The sequence below is a fragment of the Magnolia sinica genome, chromosome 2 (assembly GCF_029962835.1).
Source record: "Magnolia sinica isolate HGM2019 chromosome 2, MsV1, whole genome shotgun sequence".
In the NCBI taxonomy this organism is placed as follows: domain Eukaryota; kingdom Viridiplantae; phylum Streptophyta; class Magnoliopsida; order Magnoliales; family Magnoliaceae; genus Magnolia; species Magnolia sinica.
The window spans coordinates 137,476,553-137,494,170 of NC_080574.1; the positions used below are offsets into that span (position 1 = coordinate 137,476,553).

A 17,618-nucleotide genomic window follows, 5' to 3' on the forward strand; every position below is an offset into this window, starting at 1 on the left:
CCCATCCCTGCTGCGTCTGGCCACTGTCCCTGCTCGTCCGACCACCCCTGCATCGTCCGGCCGCCCCTGCTGCGTCGTCCGGCCATCCCTGCTGCGCCCTTGCTCTGTTTTCAAAAGGAGGGCAGAGATGTCCCGCCATTCCGATGCTTTCATCGCATTACTAGGTTCTATTCTTCTTCTCTCAATAATCCATTTAATCAGATTCCTAAAGCCTTCAGGTTTTCTTATTTCCTTTCCTATTTTAGGTGGGTATGGAACCTTAGAAGAGCTCTTGGAAGTCATCACCTGGGCTTAGCTAGGAATCCATAATAAACCCGTAAGCAAACTCTACTAACAGAAAATCACATACACGCAACATAGAAATACTTGTATCTTGAAGATGGGATCTGTATGTATGTGTAGGTGGGTCTTCTTAGATAGAAGATATGATTTACATGCTCGCTACTGTATAATGTTCATGAACAAGATGTCCATCTTAACAAATATATAATTATTTTTGCAAAAAGAAAAAAGTGAACGAAAAAAAGATATGGTTATTTTTTTAATTGCTGCTATTTATACTCTAAATCATTGCAGAAGGATGTTAGAGGGGTGATGCCTAACATGTACGACTTCAACAATGACATTTGGTTGTGCCACTCCTTTGGAGGCCAATGCTACAATTTGATAGCGTTCGTAAGTCGCAGCTGATTCCTTTTTATATAAATCTAATGAAATGATTGAATTCTGATTAACCTATCTGATTAACAACAACCTGCTATTAATGTGCTGAAAGAAATTCAAGTGTTCCTTGATGCCAACCCTTTGGAGATCATTACAATCTTCATAGAAGATTATGTCACATCACCTCGAGGCCTAACTAAGGTATTCAATGCTGCTGGCCTTAGGAAATTTTGGTTTCTAGTATCAAGGATGCCTAAAAATGGGCAGGATTGGCCCATCATTGATGATATGATTAGTAAGAACCAGAGTTTGTTGGTATTCACCTCAAAATCAGCCAAGGAGGCTTCTGAAGGCATTGCCTATGAGTGGAGATATGTTGTAGAAAACCAATGTAAGCCCTGTTTTCTCTCCTTTCATAAATGTATATCCCATGCAGATCTTGCAGTGGAACTATTATAGATAGACGGATGATTTTTTTTTCTGTAGAAATTTAGTACATGCTTTGCTAAGCCCACATGCATCCATCCCTGATGTTAGAGCCGTGCATAACATGGGCCCTGCCGAGTAGATGATGTGGCATGAGAATCAGGCTTGTTGTACATTCATTGGGCAGGCCACGTGCTTTAGTTGAATGTGGACTCCTGGTAATTCTTTTAAAATGTTCATTGTTCTTTTTTAAATGCGTGTTCCACCCGACGAGTGAATTGGCGTGATTTTCGGGCCTGGCTATTTATTAGCGTGGACTGCTTGATGCATGCTCTAATGCTTTCGGCAGGTTGGCGAATGTGGCCCCATGAGGAGGTCTGCACTGTTAATGAAATTCAGTAAAAATATAAAATTTCTGTGTTTTCTCCTTGAATCAATTTGCTTTTGGAGATAAAATGAAATTGATATAAAATACATCAAAATAGGAAGCATTGTCCAATTTGAATTTCTGATGCATAGGAGTATAAACATGTGAAGCTATCGTTGATTCTCTTTTTATTGGTTTTGGTGATTGGACTGAAACTGTAGATGGTGACAGTGGGATGAAGGCGAGTTCTTATTCTAATCATGCGGAATCATCTCCCATGAACACAACAACAAGATCCCTTGTTTTAGAGAACTATTTCCCTGACAATCCTAATTTCGCGACAGCTTGTAAGGACAACTTAGCTCCACTTACTAGCATGACTGGTACATGTCATGAAGCAGCAGGAAAATGATGGCCCAACTTCATTGCTGTCGATTTCTACAAGGCAATGCATGAGATCTCACTTTCATTAAAGATGGAAATGGAAACATGATAAAGAATTGTGTTTCTTTTATATGCATTTGGGTCTTTGTTCATGGATTTATTATTATTATTATTTCTTTAATTCTTTAGTACATGTGCCTATTTGTATGTGGATCTTGTGTTGCAGAGAAGCGATGGAGGGGGAGTCCCACAAGCCCCACCGGATAATCCTAGCCATCAGTTTTTTCTTTCTTTCTTTCTTTCTTTCTTTTTGGACTTTTGACCATAAACATGTATGCTTTGATGAGTCACTGTCTACCCGGTTGGTTTAATTTGTTGTTGAATTGCACACTGAAACCGAGTTTTGAGAACCTTGCTTTGATGAGTCACTGTCTGCCTGGTTGGTTTAAGTCGTTGTTGAATTGCACACTGAAACTGAGTTTTGAGAACCTTGCTTCTAACTAAGGGGAAACAGTATAAGAACCATAGACTTGGTCCGTTGGTCTTGATACATGTAAGAGTATTTTAGAAGTTTCAATGTTTTTGTTGATTCCTAACTCACTTTATAGTTTATACTACCAGATGTATTGTAGATTGTTTTTTTCTCTCCACTTACTCTTTGAATGTAGTGGTTATTAATCACTGGTTATTTTCCTAGGCCTATTCCAGATAGTAAATCACTGTCATGTCTAACTTTTCAATAATTTCCTATTGGTTCCAAAGGCAGGAGAAAGCTTTTCTTATATTTTCTGAGCTGAGCATTTCTGCTGGCTAGGTTGATGCTAGTCCATTTTAATGGCTATGCGCTTGCAGGTAATTTCAGAGAATTACCAGATTCTCTGACAGTCACTTTACTATATTTTTTCTGGGTGCAATCTGTAGGCAGAAGCAATCAGTTAAACAAATGGGGGCCCTATTCTTACTAATAATTGTTGCCATACTTCTAAGCTTTGGAGAAGGTTCTGGCAGGGATTCTAGTGGCACTAACCCAGATCAAGTTCTCTTTCATGGAATCATTCCTGTTTTAGTTGCTTTTGTGCTCTCTGGTCTGGCTTCTTCTCTCTGTCAGTGGGCTTCTCATGTTAGACTCCTTTACATTCCTCCCTTTTCTCCATTTTCTTCTATCCTTTCTATATTGTTTCCTTTTGGTGCAGGTAAAGAAACACAGCTTATGCTTAATGACTGTGGAAATGTCCAACTCTGTCAGTGGACTTCTCAAGTTAGACTCCTTTACATTCCTCCATTTTCTCCATTTTCTCCATTTTCTATATTGTTTCCTTTTGGTGCAGGTGAAGAAACACAACTCATGCTTCATGAATGTGGAAATGTCTATAGTTGGAAGCCTGTGCTTATTGGCAAGCATGTCTAAGTCTCCAGATAGAGAAGCCATCAGACAGCATGGGTTTTTTCATGGTTGGACTGCATTGACTGTGGTAATTATTTCCTCTATCTTATTTTCTCCTTGAATTTGATCCTTGGCCCAGGGATACTTACTGTATAAGCCTTGAATTTGTACAAGTGGGGCCTGTGGTTCAGTCTTTGAGACTGTTGCTATGATGGGACGCACAATGGATGGACCATGCCCCAAATAGCAAGATTGGGAAGACCCGCCAACCCAAATCTGGCATTTTCTGTTGAATTTAGATTGCCACTCTAGTTCTTTCTTAGCCATCTATCTGAGGACACTACATGCTTAGACCAATGATCATATGATTTCTCAATTTTCCGCTGCATTTAGGGGTCATTTGGATGCCTGGAAGTTTTATTCGTTGTCAAGGGTTTACAGGCAACCCCACTTAAAGGTGGTGTTTGGACAGAAATTTCACCTGTAAGCGAGTTACAACTTTTTTAGTGCATTTGAAATCCTGAGCAAAAGAAGTGATTTCACTTGTATGCAACTTACACCTGAAACTCACTCTCAAGCGTAATGTCTTTCTGATCTGCGTTCTCTTCATTTTCAGCCACATGATAGATTATGCTTGCCTCTCATAGGTTAATTTAAACTTTTAAAATCAATGTATCTGTCACTCCAATCACCCAGTTACTTTTAGCTGTATGTGGGCTATGTTTCCATCATGTGCTCTTACATTGTCTTGCTTGAACATGTGTCTCCGCTCCTCAAGCTTCATTCTGAATTCCTTCACATCTCTAGAATTTGGCTGATTAAAAAAAGTCAGTCATTATATTGCACACATGCAGCCAGATTTTCTGGATTTTACTGAATAATAATAAGATTCTTTGGAAGATATTGAGAAGAGAGTCAAGAGCACACAAAATAAAAATAAAAATAATCATATAATATATGAGAATCGTCCCACAATCATATCTTTCAGTAAAGGAAGTGAGAAAACTCATTAGAAATGGAAGCTAAGAGAATAAAACAAACAGAACAGAAGAGATGGAAAGATTTCCAATTCAGACAAATTTAAAGCACTTTCAAGAAGAAAAATAGCAGTTGCTTGAAAATAGAGAAAGAGTGTGCACAATGCAAAATGAGTACACAGCACATGATATGTACCATTAGATTATAATTCCAAGTTCCAACTAAAAATTATAAAAACATATGCTCATTGTGAAGATTTACAGAAAGGTTCTGTTCTGTTATCATTTATTACTCAAAAATTCTAGATTTCATAGTAATAGGTTGCATCTGTCCTGACCTGCTAGTTTGATTGAAATTCTGAATTTTCTGCTTCTTTGTATTTAATGATTCATTGTGAATTTTGTTTGAAATTTTATTTCCTTAGTCTATTATATGATTTTTCAATTTTTCTCACTACATCAGATCTTCACTTATACGAGAAGAAATCAATTTTCTGATGCATGGATTTTAAAGGATTTTAGATGTGGAATGGTGCTGCAGCTGGAGTTCTTTGCATTGCTCAAATGTTGTTAGCTTACCTTAGCTTTTTTTGAATACTTGCTCAAATGCTTTAATTTTCATGTTGCATACAGGTTCAAGTGGAATGCTCAGATGCATGATTCGGCCTTTTAACCTGCTTTTTTCCCACACCCTCCGTGAAGGTAACTCTGTCATGGATGCTCTAGCAAAGTTAGGTAGCGATAAACAGGCTGACTCCCTTTATCGCTCCAGAGCCGATCTCCTGAGACACATTAGAGGCTCCCTTGTGCTAGATTGCGCCGGTATGGGCTTTATCATGAGCTCCAGCGCAAGGCAGGGAGTGGGTTGGGAGCTTGGGGTGCTTCACAGCTAGGTTCAACCTCTCATCATACATGATTCCTTGTCTCCCTCTTCTCATCCTCGAGAAGCGCCCATTTTGTCTATTCAATTTTCTCTTCTTCTTTTTTTTTTTCCTTTCTTCCTTTTCCTGCTGCCCATCTTGGCTATACGATAGGTGAGGCCCGATGTAATTGTGGAGCCCTCCTGAATGTCCAGTCTTTGTATATCTCTTTTTGCTAATTAACAAAGATACAGGGGAAAGCCCTTTTTTCCCAAAAAAAGAAAAAGAAAAAGAAAGAAAGTGGAACGCTCAGATCTTGATACTTTGTCTGAGATAGATGGACCCCACATTCAATGCTTAAGAAAGGTATTGGTCTGTTCATTTCAAAACGTTTACATGAGACACAAAATACAGAAGTGATTTGTATATGTGGGTTCTAGTTGCATGCAGTGGGCAGTTGTATAAATACAGGTTGGTTATTCCTATTCGTCAGATTAATGGCCTTAAAACGGGCAGTTAAATAAAATGGCATTGGATCACATTCAGTGGGAAAATGTTAGGCAGCTAGGATTGTCCTATCAGTTTGATTTTTTTCAACCATCAGTTGCCATTTTGTCCCATGAGAGGGACAGTTTGCCCACTGTCGGAACCTTCCCAAGGTCTAACATGAAGTATATTTTGATCATATTATGCAGATAGTTGTATCTTTACGATTATGATGATGCAGTTCTTTCTGCTTTTGGGATGATTCTTTTCTCTCTCTTTTTTTTTCAGAAAAATCTTTTGCTTGAACTGAAAACAAGGTCTAAAAACGTGGGGTCATGAACAGATAAAGAAGATAAAGAAGCCCCTCGTTTTTTTCTTCTCTTTTTCTTTTTCTTTTAGCTTTGCTTTTTCTAAAGATAAAGGTAGGAGCCATTTTGAAAATGGGGGGAAAAGAATGAAGAGCCGGCACTTACAGAAAATGTCCTACAATAAAATCATCATGTGGCATTCCATGGTGAAGCAAGATAATAGAAATGGACTATAACAGTATCTTGTGCGCTCGACAATATAGCTATAACCATAAGAATATTCAATTCTAGGCACATCTACTAATAGAATAGGATTTCACATACACATGGTTGGCTGTTGTAGCACACACCAACATAGTTATTTGGTGGTTCTGGAAAAGCTTTGTGGAACACACTACACACTATTGTGTAAGAGATCTATTCACTCTGTCCATCCATTTTTCTAGATCATTTTAGTGCATGATCCCAAAAATGAAGTAGATCCAACTCTCAGTTTGGATGTGGTATGACACTCCATGTGAAAACCGAGAGGAGCTGAAAGCTTTTCTGTATTTGAGACAACCCGAAGGGGTTGAATATATAGAGATTACAGTCATCTATACAAGGAAAATAATAAAATCAGAATCCTCTACCTATGGAAACGAACTGTACAAGGTATGTGAGCCTGTTTAACATCCCCCCTCAAACTAATGCTGGTCATTGACAAGTAATAGTTTGTCAACTAGAAATGAGTGACGTGCAGAAGTGAGGGACTTGGTGAGAATGTCGTCAATCTAATCATGGGATGCAACATGTGGAAGAGAAATGAGCCCAGACAGAAATTTCTCGCGAATAAAGTGACAGTCAACTTCAATATGCTTCGTCCATTCATGAAAAACCGGGTTAGAGGCAATTTGAATGACACTTAGCTTATCAACATGGAGTGGGGTAGGATTTTGCAGAGGAATGCCCAAGTCGGAAAGAAGTCCATGTAACCAGACAAGCTCACTACACGCAGCGAACATCACCCGATACTCGGCTTCTGTGCTTGATTTGGAAATAGTTGCCTGCTTCTTATACTTCCAAGAGATGAGAGAAATGCCGAGAAAAATACAGTAGCCAGTGGTAGATCTTCGTGTGAGAGCGCAACTGGCCCAATCAAAATCCGAATAAGCAAGAAGGTCCAGAGTCGCCTGGAGGAGAAGAACAGTGATCGATCTAGAGTTCCACATAGATACCGTAGGATGCGCAACACCGCAGTCATATGAAGAGTCCGAGGAGTAGAAACAAACTAACTGACGACTTGAACAGCGTAGGCAATATCAGGGCGAGTCATAGTTAAGTAAACTAGACTCCCAACCAAACGACGGTATAAGTCGGGCTATGCAAGTAGATTATGATCATCATGGCCATATTGAACGTTAAGTTCTAAGGGAGTCTGAACTGTCGTCTGATCCGTCAATGATGCCAAGGCGAGAAGATCCTTGGTATATTTACGCTGGCTGACTAGGATCTCACGTTTAGAACGTGAGATTTCAAGCCCAAGAAAGTATGTGAGATGGCCGAGGTCTTTCATCTTGAAGGAGGATTACAAAACTTCCTTTAAAGCCGAGATGCTAGTAGCATCACTACTAGTCAAAAGTAGGTCATCAATATAGACGAGAACAATGACAATTCCGCGAGCAGTGGTGCACAAAAATAAGGATGGGTCATGACTACTTTGAGTAAAGCCAGCACCTGTAACAACATCATGAAATCGTTGGAACCATACCCGAGGTGCCTGTTTGAGGCCATACAGGGCTTTCTTTAGGCGACATATCCTATTGTCAGGGATTAAAGAGCCAGGAGGATGTTTCAAATATACTGTTTCTTGGAGGTCTCCATGAAGAAAAGCATTTTTCACATCCATCTGAGTAAGTGGCCAAGAGCAAACGGAAGATATCTTGAACGGACGACGCGGAGGGGCAGAGGGGCTGGACGACACAGGGGCAGTCGGATCTGACAGGTGGTGCCGGTTTTGGATCAGTGAAGCTCTGATACCATGAAAACCGAGAGGAGCTGAAAGCTTTTCTGTATTTGAGACAACCCAAAGGGGTTGAATATATAGAGATTACAGTCATCTATACAAGGAAAATAATAAAATCAGAATCCTCTACCTATGGAAACGAACCATACAAGGTATACTAGCTATACAAGGTATGTGAGCCTGTCTAACACCATGACCATTCATTTGTAGCAAAAGGGATGGTAGTGCAAAATGGTCTTATCGTCCATTTCAAAGGCTCTTAATCAGATGGCTGTGATTATCTACTCATGGTAATTATGAGGTCATGTATGCAGCATAGGTGTCTAACAGAAATTTGAAACACATGCTGATGGTCCAAGCCCTTTGTCACACTGGCCTCATGATGAATGCATCTTCACTTATGATTAGGACCATCCATTCACATGAGATGCAGATCGAGTAGATGTCACACACAACATGATAGGCTGGTTTTGTACCCATTGCACACGACAGGTGCTATAGATAGCTATCTGGAAATAAAATCACTGAAGTTTCTTATACAAGCTCTTTTGCTTAATGGACCATGCATTCACAAAAGTTACCGGAAAACAAAATCGATGTTCCCAACTCAGCTAAAATTTGTAAGTAAATGCAGTCTTTAATACCCATGATTTTCTAAGGTTTTTTTTAAAATTTTTTTGTTATGGTGTGTTTCAGGGCTGTGCTTGCTAGGACATTGTATTATACTGGACGACTAGAACAAACTTCGTCGACATTTGTATACGTCATGTCCAACTTATTTCCATCAATGACCTTCTTGTTGGTTATCATTTTCAGGTATAACCCACTCATCTTAGCATTGTAAGTTAGGATTTGTTTTGATTCATATAACGTATTGAATTTTTGCACTTTCCGAAAGATCATGTAGACTTTGTAACAAGTAGAGAAGCATTGGTTTCTGTTTTTGGGACATGGGTTTTCAAGTTTGGTGGATGGATGGTCTTCATCCAAGCATTTATGCCCATTTCATGTTATGCAGGAAAAAGCGGAAAATGAAATACAGTGGTCACCATTGTGCACCATTGAAATATTCCTATAGCCATAGCATGGCATATACTGCCATCTAATCTATTTGTATTGTCACGTATGCCTATGTAAAGTGAAAACATGAATATCTAGTTGATACATATTGTCGTGGATCCACCGTTTTGTGAGAATCCACACCATCCATCTGATTGGTTATTCCATTTTAGACATTGGTCCTAATAATCTGCCTGACCCAGATTCTCAGTGGGCCACACTATAGGAAATGGTTGGAGACAAAAACGTCCACCATTGAACACCACCCAGTACCATTGCATTCATTGCACTTGACTTTTCATAAGGTGATACAGGCCTGAACTAGTAACATTCCAAACAATAGGTGGTATACTCGTGGGACCCACCCTGTTGTATGTGCACGATTCAAATTGTCCAACCATTTTTCTAGACCCTTTTATGCCTTTGCCGGAGCAAAGCCGACGCTGGAGGAGATCCTTTGCCAGCGCGAACTAATACCGGGCGCATGTCCACGGCTTAAATTTTAGAAATGGACAATCGTATTTTTTGTTTGGGTGAGTGGATTGGTTGTTTGGATTTTGGTTTTTTGAATCTATGGCTAGTGTCTCCACAAGATTGATGACAAGTGAAATATCGTTATTCCTCAATTCATACCATTTAAAGTATTCATATAATTTTAAATTATAAACCTATTAAGGGGTCGTGGATGGGGGTGTTGAATGGATTCTGGGGGTATTGAATGGATTCAGAATCCAGGGATCATTTGGTGGTGTGGATTAGGAAGCAATTGGAATCTATGTGGATTTTAAATACTCAATTTGCTGAGTTTTGAAATCTCTTATTTTTGTTGAAATTGTCATTCCTCTAATTTACTCATTTTTAAAGGTAGGAGAGTCACATGTGTATAACATAATTATCGTTAGTCTAATCATCCATTGCACACATGGCCCATTTATGATATCCTAAAAAAAATCATATTATCAGTTGCATCACTAAAATTACATTAATAGAATGATACGAGCAGTCCAAGTTAGCCACATAAATCAATGGTTAAAAAATGTTGGTTGGTTCATCAGTTGTGATCCTATGCTTGTGGCCCATTCGAGGCTTTGAATTTCGTTATTTTTTGCCAAAGTACATATTTTAGTGGGCTTGTTACAATCATTGTGTCAAACATTACATAAGTACATTACTTAGGGATATTAAAGTTGATTTACTAATCAAAATCAATATCCCATTAATATACTACATAATTTCAATGCATTGTCATTTTTGGATTCCAGTGCAATTTGAATACAAGTTGCCAAACATAAGTGAAGGATTCTGAATCACCTTGATTCAAAATCTAAGCATTAGAAATACAAGCTCCCAAATAGCCCTAAAGATGTAATTAGTATCCAAGACTTCTAACTTGATATGCTTTAGTGATTAGATTTATAAGATTGTTAATTCAATGGACCCCAACTTGGAAGGGCTATGTCTAGCGACATTCAAAGAAAACTTCTCAAAGGCAAAAGGAGAAGAAAAAAGACCATCCCTCTTCTTTCTCTATGTAAGAACTAGAATCCACAAGAAAAGAAAACTTCTCAAAGTGAAATAAATTGATTAAAATGAGTTGCCCTTCTTACAAACAAATTGATGATGCTTATACTGGCCTTAAATTCCTAACTCAACTCCACTTCAAATGCTAGTAAAGTCACTAAAAGTAACAAAATCACCAAAATTGACTTGGAACACTTCTAGATAATTAGACTTGGGGTTAGTTTGACACCATGGATTTGGGAGGATTTCAAATTCCCTTATAGGTTTGGCATCATAAAGTAATTGTGGGTTTTAAATACAAGGAATTTCAAATCTTGTTAAAGAGGGGGTTTTAAATCCAAAGTAGAAGCTTGGATTACATCTAAAATCCTTTCAAGAGTTGCATGTGTAACACGTGTGTCACTAGTCTATTAATATATTGGGCACATGACCCATTGATGATATCAAAACAATCATATTATCTACATCACTGTAATTACTTTAATAGGATAACCTATGCCATCCAAACATTATCCATGTAAATCAATGGTTAAAAATCGTTCTTTAAAAAAAAAAAAAAAAAAAACTCTACTGATGAAAATTTCTAACCAGTTCAAATGTTTTTTAGATTATGGCCCACCTGCTGGGTGGACCAGATATATTTTTTGTGCAAGAATACTTACATATTTTAACCAACCTTCTGGATGGATTCTCTATTGCACATGTGTGACACTCTGGCACATGTGCTTAGCAAAGCTCTTATTATTATTATTATTTTTATTAATTGTTTTTTTTCCCCCTTCGGTTGGAGCAACGTCAATGCAGCTGGATGTTAGCAACAACACAACCCCACAGCTTTCAATAGAAAGATATATGGTTAAAAAAAATAAATTAAATTTTTTTAAAAAAAAAAAGGGGGGGAGAGTCTCTCTCTCTGCTGCCATTGCCCAACATCCCAATAATAGGACAGGATGGCAAAAAAAACCCATCCAAATCCCTCCAAGTTGCAGTACCAGACAACCCCTTCAAACTGCTTTATAGCCCCTATAATTCAAATTCTCTCTCTCTCTCTCTCTCTCTCTCTCTCTCTCTCTCTGTATATACTATTCAAGACCCATGTTCTCTCTCTCAATATATCTATATCTATATATATCTCTCTCTCTATGTATGTACTGTTCAAGACCCATGTTTTTTTGGGGCGAGGTTTTTTACCATCCATTTGAATTTTGCTCACATGGTTTTTCTTTGAAACATCAAAATAAGAAGAAAAAAATGTTTGTTTTTGAAATTTTTAATTGGTTTGAACTTTGAAATGGTAGTTTGATGGTGTTTTTATACCCAGACTGTTGGTGTGGGGTCATTGTCCGTTTGTCGGCATTGTCGGTATTCGAAATGATGATACAGAGAAGTAGACTCGATTTAATTAATCCAAATATAGTACAAATTCTCCTGGCCTAAGGTGAGTGTTGGTTGTATTGGGATCCAAGAGCAGTTGGAGGGTCTTATTTTTTTGAAAGCCGGCAAATTGGGATTGTTTTCGATTGGGGGATCATGAATCATATTCGTTTAGGAGCAGGTGGAACTGTTCTCTAGATGCCATGGGGCAGCATCTGGGTATTCATCGATTTCTTTTCTATTGATGTGGGAGGTTTTGTTGGGGTCCAATGAGGAAGAATGCGTGTGAATTTTGATTAGGACGACACGTGCACGAATGGGAATTTTGATTGAATTGATATGAAGTGAAGCTTGTTCAAATCAAGCTGTGCTCTTCAAACACTCAAGAAGCATTTGGTGGATCAGTTCACTGTCTTTACAAGAACTTTCCATATTGGTTTCGAGGGGAATTGGGTGGAACTGTCTTTAGGTATCTCATTTTTTTCAATTGGTTGTCAGTTTGTTAGGATCTGCCAAGGAGGATTCTTGATGTGAATGTGGGTGATTTTTTGTATCGGCAATGTAGGTGTGTGGAGAATGTGATTGAATCAATCGATGATTGGCGAATGAGCGAAGCGTTGTTGAGATTGTGCTGCGATCTTTTTGCGGGAAAAGGCTGCGGGTATTGAACTACTCTTGCCAGAAATTGAAATATGTCGACATAATTCAAGATTTCTCTTCTTTTCTTTTATTTCCTCATTCATAGTAGAGTATGATCATTGATGGATAACAGGACTTTGGATTTGGAGTAAGAAACTTGGAATTGGTTGCAATATGTTATATTTTAAAATTCTATAACAATAAGAAAGAGTGGAAATTGACTCTATATCGATCCTTCTTAGGACTATCCATATGGAGATACAATCAGAATCATGTAATTGAAACAGGTTCGACAAGGTGATGCTAATTCCAGATGCCCCATCTTCAACCGACACAAATGCTTGTGTGCAGGATCCGGGATGTTGGTTGGTGCCTGTGGTGAATGTTCATTAGCCCAAAAGTCCGGTTGGTCCGTTTATCAGGTGGGACACGTGTATCAAGAAATAGATTATTAGAAAAATGACATCAACGATCATGTTCAACGTGCATGTGTGATGAAAGTCTCAGATGCCACAGGCATCTGCAATGATTGCACATCTAGCACAGGAGTTTGACACTTGAAGATGGGCTTTCTTGAATCAGCATTCCTGTGTTCGATAATTCTGTAAACATGTTTCTATGGATCTTGGTTTCTTGAATTAGGACATGTCATTGGCATCTTCTAAGAGCCTGTTTGGTAGACACCTAAAAATGAGTTTTTCTCATTTTAGATAACTGTAATTATGTATTAGAGATCATGATTGTTGGTTGTCAAAAAAAAATATGATTCCTAATGCATAATCACAGTTAACTAAAATGAGATGAACCAATCTTTAGGTGTCTGCCAAACAGGCCATAATTCTTTTTTTGGTCTTCAGTTGGTGATTCTGTTGACATCAAGTAATGTCCTTTATATTTCAGCTTCGATGTTTAGGAATATATATTTCCAGGCTCCTGTTCTGCATCATTGAAGTGTGGCACGTACCAAATGACAACATCTCTTGCAGTGATACTTGGAGGCGCTGCAGGAGCTGTTGGATTGGTGGCACTACTTGTATTCCTATGGTTCTGCCTACTACATAAGAGGAGTGTTTCAAGAACTTCTGAGACAGGTTCTTCAGATCCATCTCTTCAAGGTACATAGCCTTACTTTTGGGATGTGTTTGGATGCACTACTGAATTCGATTGGGATAGCAGTTCAATTAACTGGAAATGGCCAAATTGCATTTACCTTCCGTAGTATTCATTTTGCAGTTAAATCCCTTCCAATTCCAACTTGAAAGTAACTTCGGCAATTTGAATACTATTACTACAAAGGTACTTATAATTTGGTAATTTCCGCTAGATTGAACTAATTATTGCAATTCAATTATTTAATGTATCCAAATGCCAACTTAAGAGTATGTGAGAGTCATGTGGATTTCAGTCTGAAGAAAGTAATCATGTGGTTTTCTTGATAATTTGCAGCAGGACAAGCCATTGAATTGTCTCTTCTGAGAGGTGGCCCTCACCCATCCGACTCGCGAGAGGCAAGGCATTTTATGTTGGACGAGTTAAACCTGGCTACAAAGAATTTCAGCGATATCAATCTGATCAGGCAAGGAAAATTTGGACAAGTGTACAAGGGTTTGCTTAATGATGGGATGATTGTGGCCATCAAAAAGCGGCCTGGTGCGCCTAATCAGGAACTTATCGAAGAGGTAATCGCATCTTTATCCACATGAGATTATGAAATAGAGCTCCTGTTAGTTATGGATGCACTGAATTGAGTCGGTAGAGCCTGTGTTTTAACACCCAGATCAGACCAGTTTGGACTGGAACCAACCACCCAAATGGGCCAGGTCAGTTGAAACATAGCTTACTAGGTGTGTAACTGTTTTCTTAATATAAAAAACACCGATCAAGGGCCGAACTCATAACCTCCACCAAAAAAAAAAAAGCTTTCAATATGTATAACCAAGGAAATAAAAGACAAGCAAATTTAAATGCTCAAAATAACAAAAAATAAAACAATTTTATATACTTCTAAAAGAGTTATTGTAAGAGGCCAAGTTCCCTATTTGTTTCGACCAGGGAAATTCCCTATTTGCAACAAGTTTGTACATATGAAGCCCATAGTTGGTTTATCCAAGCCATTGATCTGATGGCCCATCATGGATAGACCATACCCGAAAAATCCCCTCAACTGGTCAACTCTAACCTTCCCACTGTTGGCATGCAAATATGTGGTTAAAAGGAATGCAGAAATAAGCCACATTCAGTGTAGGAAAGACCAAAGATTCGATGGCTAGGATCTTCCAATTTGGGATATTAGGGGAAATGGTCCATCCATATGGGGCCATCAGATCAATTGCTTGGATCGACCAACATGGACCCCACATCTACAAACTAGATGCACAACAGAGAAGTTTTGAACAGGGAGCTCAGGCTCTTATTGTAGATCTAGTTCTGTAATTTCAAAGTAAAGCATATAATATAGACCGTGTTATAGCATACGAGTCTATGCATAACATATTTTGGACTGATTACGCAGTCTGTTTTATAGAAATCTCTGTTTTACAAGGTAGCATACAACCATATGCACATGTGTAATGATATGCATCAATATCTGCATTTTCTGGTTTTTCTTATCGTTTAAACGTTATATAATGCAGTTTTAATTTTCTATTAGGTACGCTACTTGTCATCCATCAGGCATCGAAATATTGTGATTCTTTTGGGATATTGCCAGGAAAACAACCAGCAAATGCTTGTTTATGAGTACATAGCTAATGGCAGTGTTTCCAGTCACTTATATGGTAATTGTGTTGTTACTTCCAATATGAACTTATAGGCAAGTTGGTCACATAGATCTATGGGGTTTTTTTTTTTTCTCTAGGTGCAGCTCAGATCTCCAATGAACTGCTAGAATTCAAGAATAGGCTTTCAGTAGCTCTGGGAGCTGCTAAAGGTGATCATTTGCAAAATCAGGGAGCATTGGTGGCTTTCCTGGTATTGGATTTCTCTTGGTAAAATAAAATACATGATGGTCTAGAGCTCTCCTAAGCCCATATATACCTCTCCACATGCACTTCTAAATGTGGATATCCAATGCATGCATTAGGTGGTGTCCGTGTATAGGACCTCGCCCAAATATCAGACAATCAACTCATCAGGTGGGCCACACATGTATGAAACAATGGAAGGTTGTAAATAGAACTGCCAACTGCCCTCATTCAGCATACATATTGTGGCCCACTGGATGCATAATTCAGATGTCCACCAAATTTTGGCACATGTGGCCACACATAGGTCACAATTCTAAAGCTCAGTGATTTGATTCAGAACCAGGCTGAGTCAACTCAACTCGACGAGCTTTCAAGTCAATTCACTAAGAACAAGCTGGTGAATGTGGCTTGGTCCTGAACCAACCCATTGGGTCTGATTGTGGACTCAGTCGACTCGACATGACTCATGGTGACTTAAGCTGAGTCACAAGCTTGGTCAACTGTCATTTTTTTCTTGTACGGTTGGAAATTTCTCCAGATAGACAATTTCCAACTGTACGACCCATTTTTGGCCCGTTTACCTTTTTAAGCCCATTTCTTTTTACCTCCCCAGAATACTCCCCAGGCGTACGGACGTCTTGCCAAAGGTCGAAAATGCTCCTGCATTTTTTGCAAGTACGGTCGAAGCAGTTGAGGACGATAATACCCCGACCTGCAGCCACGGATTATAACCGTAGCTATAGATAACATAATTTGTAGCCATTAAAAAAAAAAAAAAAAACCCGTATCGCGGCGGGCTCACCGAACTGGTGATCCCCTGCCAGTTGCTGGCCTATCCGGCCGGGCCACGCCGATCCGGCTGCCCTCTATAGCTACAGATTATAATCGTAGCTATAAGTACCATAGGCTGGTGTGGCAGCCTCCCCCCACTCCTTTTTATATTTTTTTCCTTTTTTTTTCACACACACTCACCCCCACACACTTGTCCATTTATTTTGATGGCTGATTTTAAGGGATGCTTCAAAAAATGAAGTAGATACAAACCTTAGGTGGACCACGCCACAGGAAACGGTTGTGATTGAATACCCACAATTAAAAACATCTTATGGGTCACTAGAATTTTTATTTGCAATTCATCCTGTCAATAAAGTCAGAAAGAAATTGAGCGGGGCAAACATGAAATTCAGCCGGGCAAACATGAAATGGAGCGGGGGAAACCGGAAATTGAGAGGGCCAAACTAGAAATTGAACAGGGCAAACATGAAATACCCATGCTCTTCAAAACACATGCCTTTCTCACCCCATTTCAAAGAAAAACACTCGTAAGCACGTTTTTCTTCCTATTTTCCTAACTAAAATCTTCGTTTATCATCTACATATTATCATTCTACATTTGCCATTTTCCATATTAGCTAGGGTAACATGAAATCCTCCAAACTGGTTGCGGCTGCAATCTCTGATGCTAGGATCCCTCTATTTAATGTTTGCCCAGCTGAATTTCATGCTAAGCTCGCTCTATTTAATGTTTGCCCAGCTCAATTCCATGCTAGGCTCGTTATATTTTCAGTTTGCCCCGCTCAATTTCATGTTTGCCCCGCTCAATTTTCAGTTTGTCCCACTGAATTTCACGTTTGCCCCGCTCCCCGCTCAATTTCATGTTTGTCTTGCTTAATTTCTAATTTGCCCCGCTGAAATTCAAGTTTACCCTACTGAATTTCATGTTGGCCCTGCTGAATCTCATGTTTGCCCCGCTCAATTTCATGTTTGCCCTGCTTAATTTCTAGTTTGCCTCGCTCAATTTCTCGTTTACCCCGCTCAATTTCTAGTTTGCCCCGCTCAATTTCAAGTTTGCCCTGCTGAATTTCATGTTGGCCCCGCTGAATTTCATGTTTGCCCTGCTCAATTTTCAGTTTGCCCCGCTTAATTTTCAGTTTGCCCCGCTCAATTTCATGCTCGAAATAATGAAGTGTTTGGTGAAAACATTAAATGTAGCATACAAAGGGTTTTTATAATATCAAGAGATCGTTCGATATTATCAAGCATTGCTCAATATATTGAGATTTGAACGTCGATATTAACAGGACATGCTCGATATATCGAAAAATTATTGAAATTTCAATGTTGGCTGCTAGACATTTCAAAGGTAAAGTCGATATTATCGAGCAACGCTCGATATATCGAAGATTGAATCTCAATATT

At 38.9% G+C, this 17,618-nt stretch overlaps 1 protein-coding gene and 1 pseudogene across 2 annotated transcripts; both read left to right on the forward strand.

Moving 5' to 3' along the window:
• Window positions 1-588: 588 nt before the first annotated feature.
• LOC131237864 (PI-PLC X domain-containing protein At5g67130-like) lies at window positions 589-2,466 on the forward strand (annotated as a pseudogene).
• Window positions 2,467-11,960: 9,494 nt separating this feature from the next.
• LOC131237865 (receptor-like protein kinase THESEUS 1) lies at window positions 11,961-15,515 on the forward strand. Of its 2 annotated transcripts, none has more exons than XM_058235892.1 (5): window positions 11,961-12,475; window positions 13,354-13,568; window positions 13,900-14,132; window positions 15,104-15,230; window positions 15,311-15,513. In XM_058235892.1, exons 2-5 carry the CDS (start codon window positions 13,421-13,423, stop codon window positions 15,442-15,444), a joined length of 642 nt encoding a protein of 213 aa, XP_058091875.1. In that variant the 5' UTR covers window positions 11,961-12,475; window positions 13,354-13,420; the 3' UTR covers window positions 15,445-15,513. The 2 variants fall into 2 exon arrangements, with proteins under 2 accessions (XP_058091875.1, XP_058091874.1); XM_058235891.1 differs by lacking the exon at window positions 11,961-12,475 and adding an exon at window positions 12,669-12,875 and having other exon boundaries at window positions 13,440-13,568; window positions 15,311-15,515.
• Window positions 15,516-17,618: the final 2,103 nt, after the last annotated feature.

Coding starts and splice junctions, on each gene's coding strand:
- LOC131237865 (XM_058235891.1), top strand. CDS start 12,836: ATGTTCATTAGCCCAAAAGTCCGGTTGGTCCGTTTATCAG. Junction 12,876..13,439: donor CCGGTTGGTCCGTTTATCAG/GTGGGACACGTG, acceptor CATCTCTTGCAG/TGATACTTGGAGGCGCTGCA. Junction 14,133..15,103: donor ATCAGGAACTTATCGAAGAG/GTAATCGCATCT, acceptor ATTTTCTATTAG/GTACGCTACTTGTCATCCAT.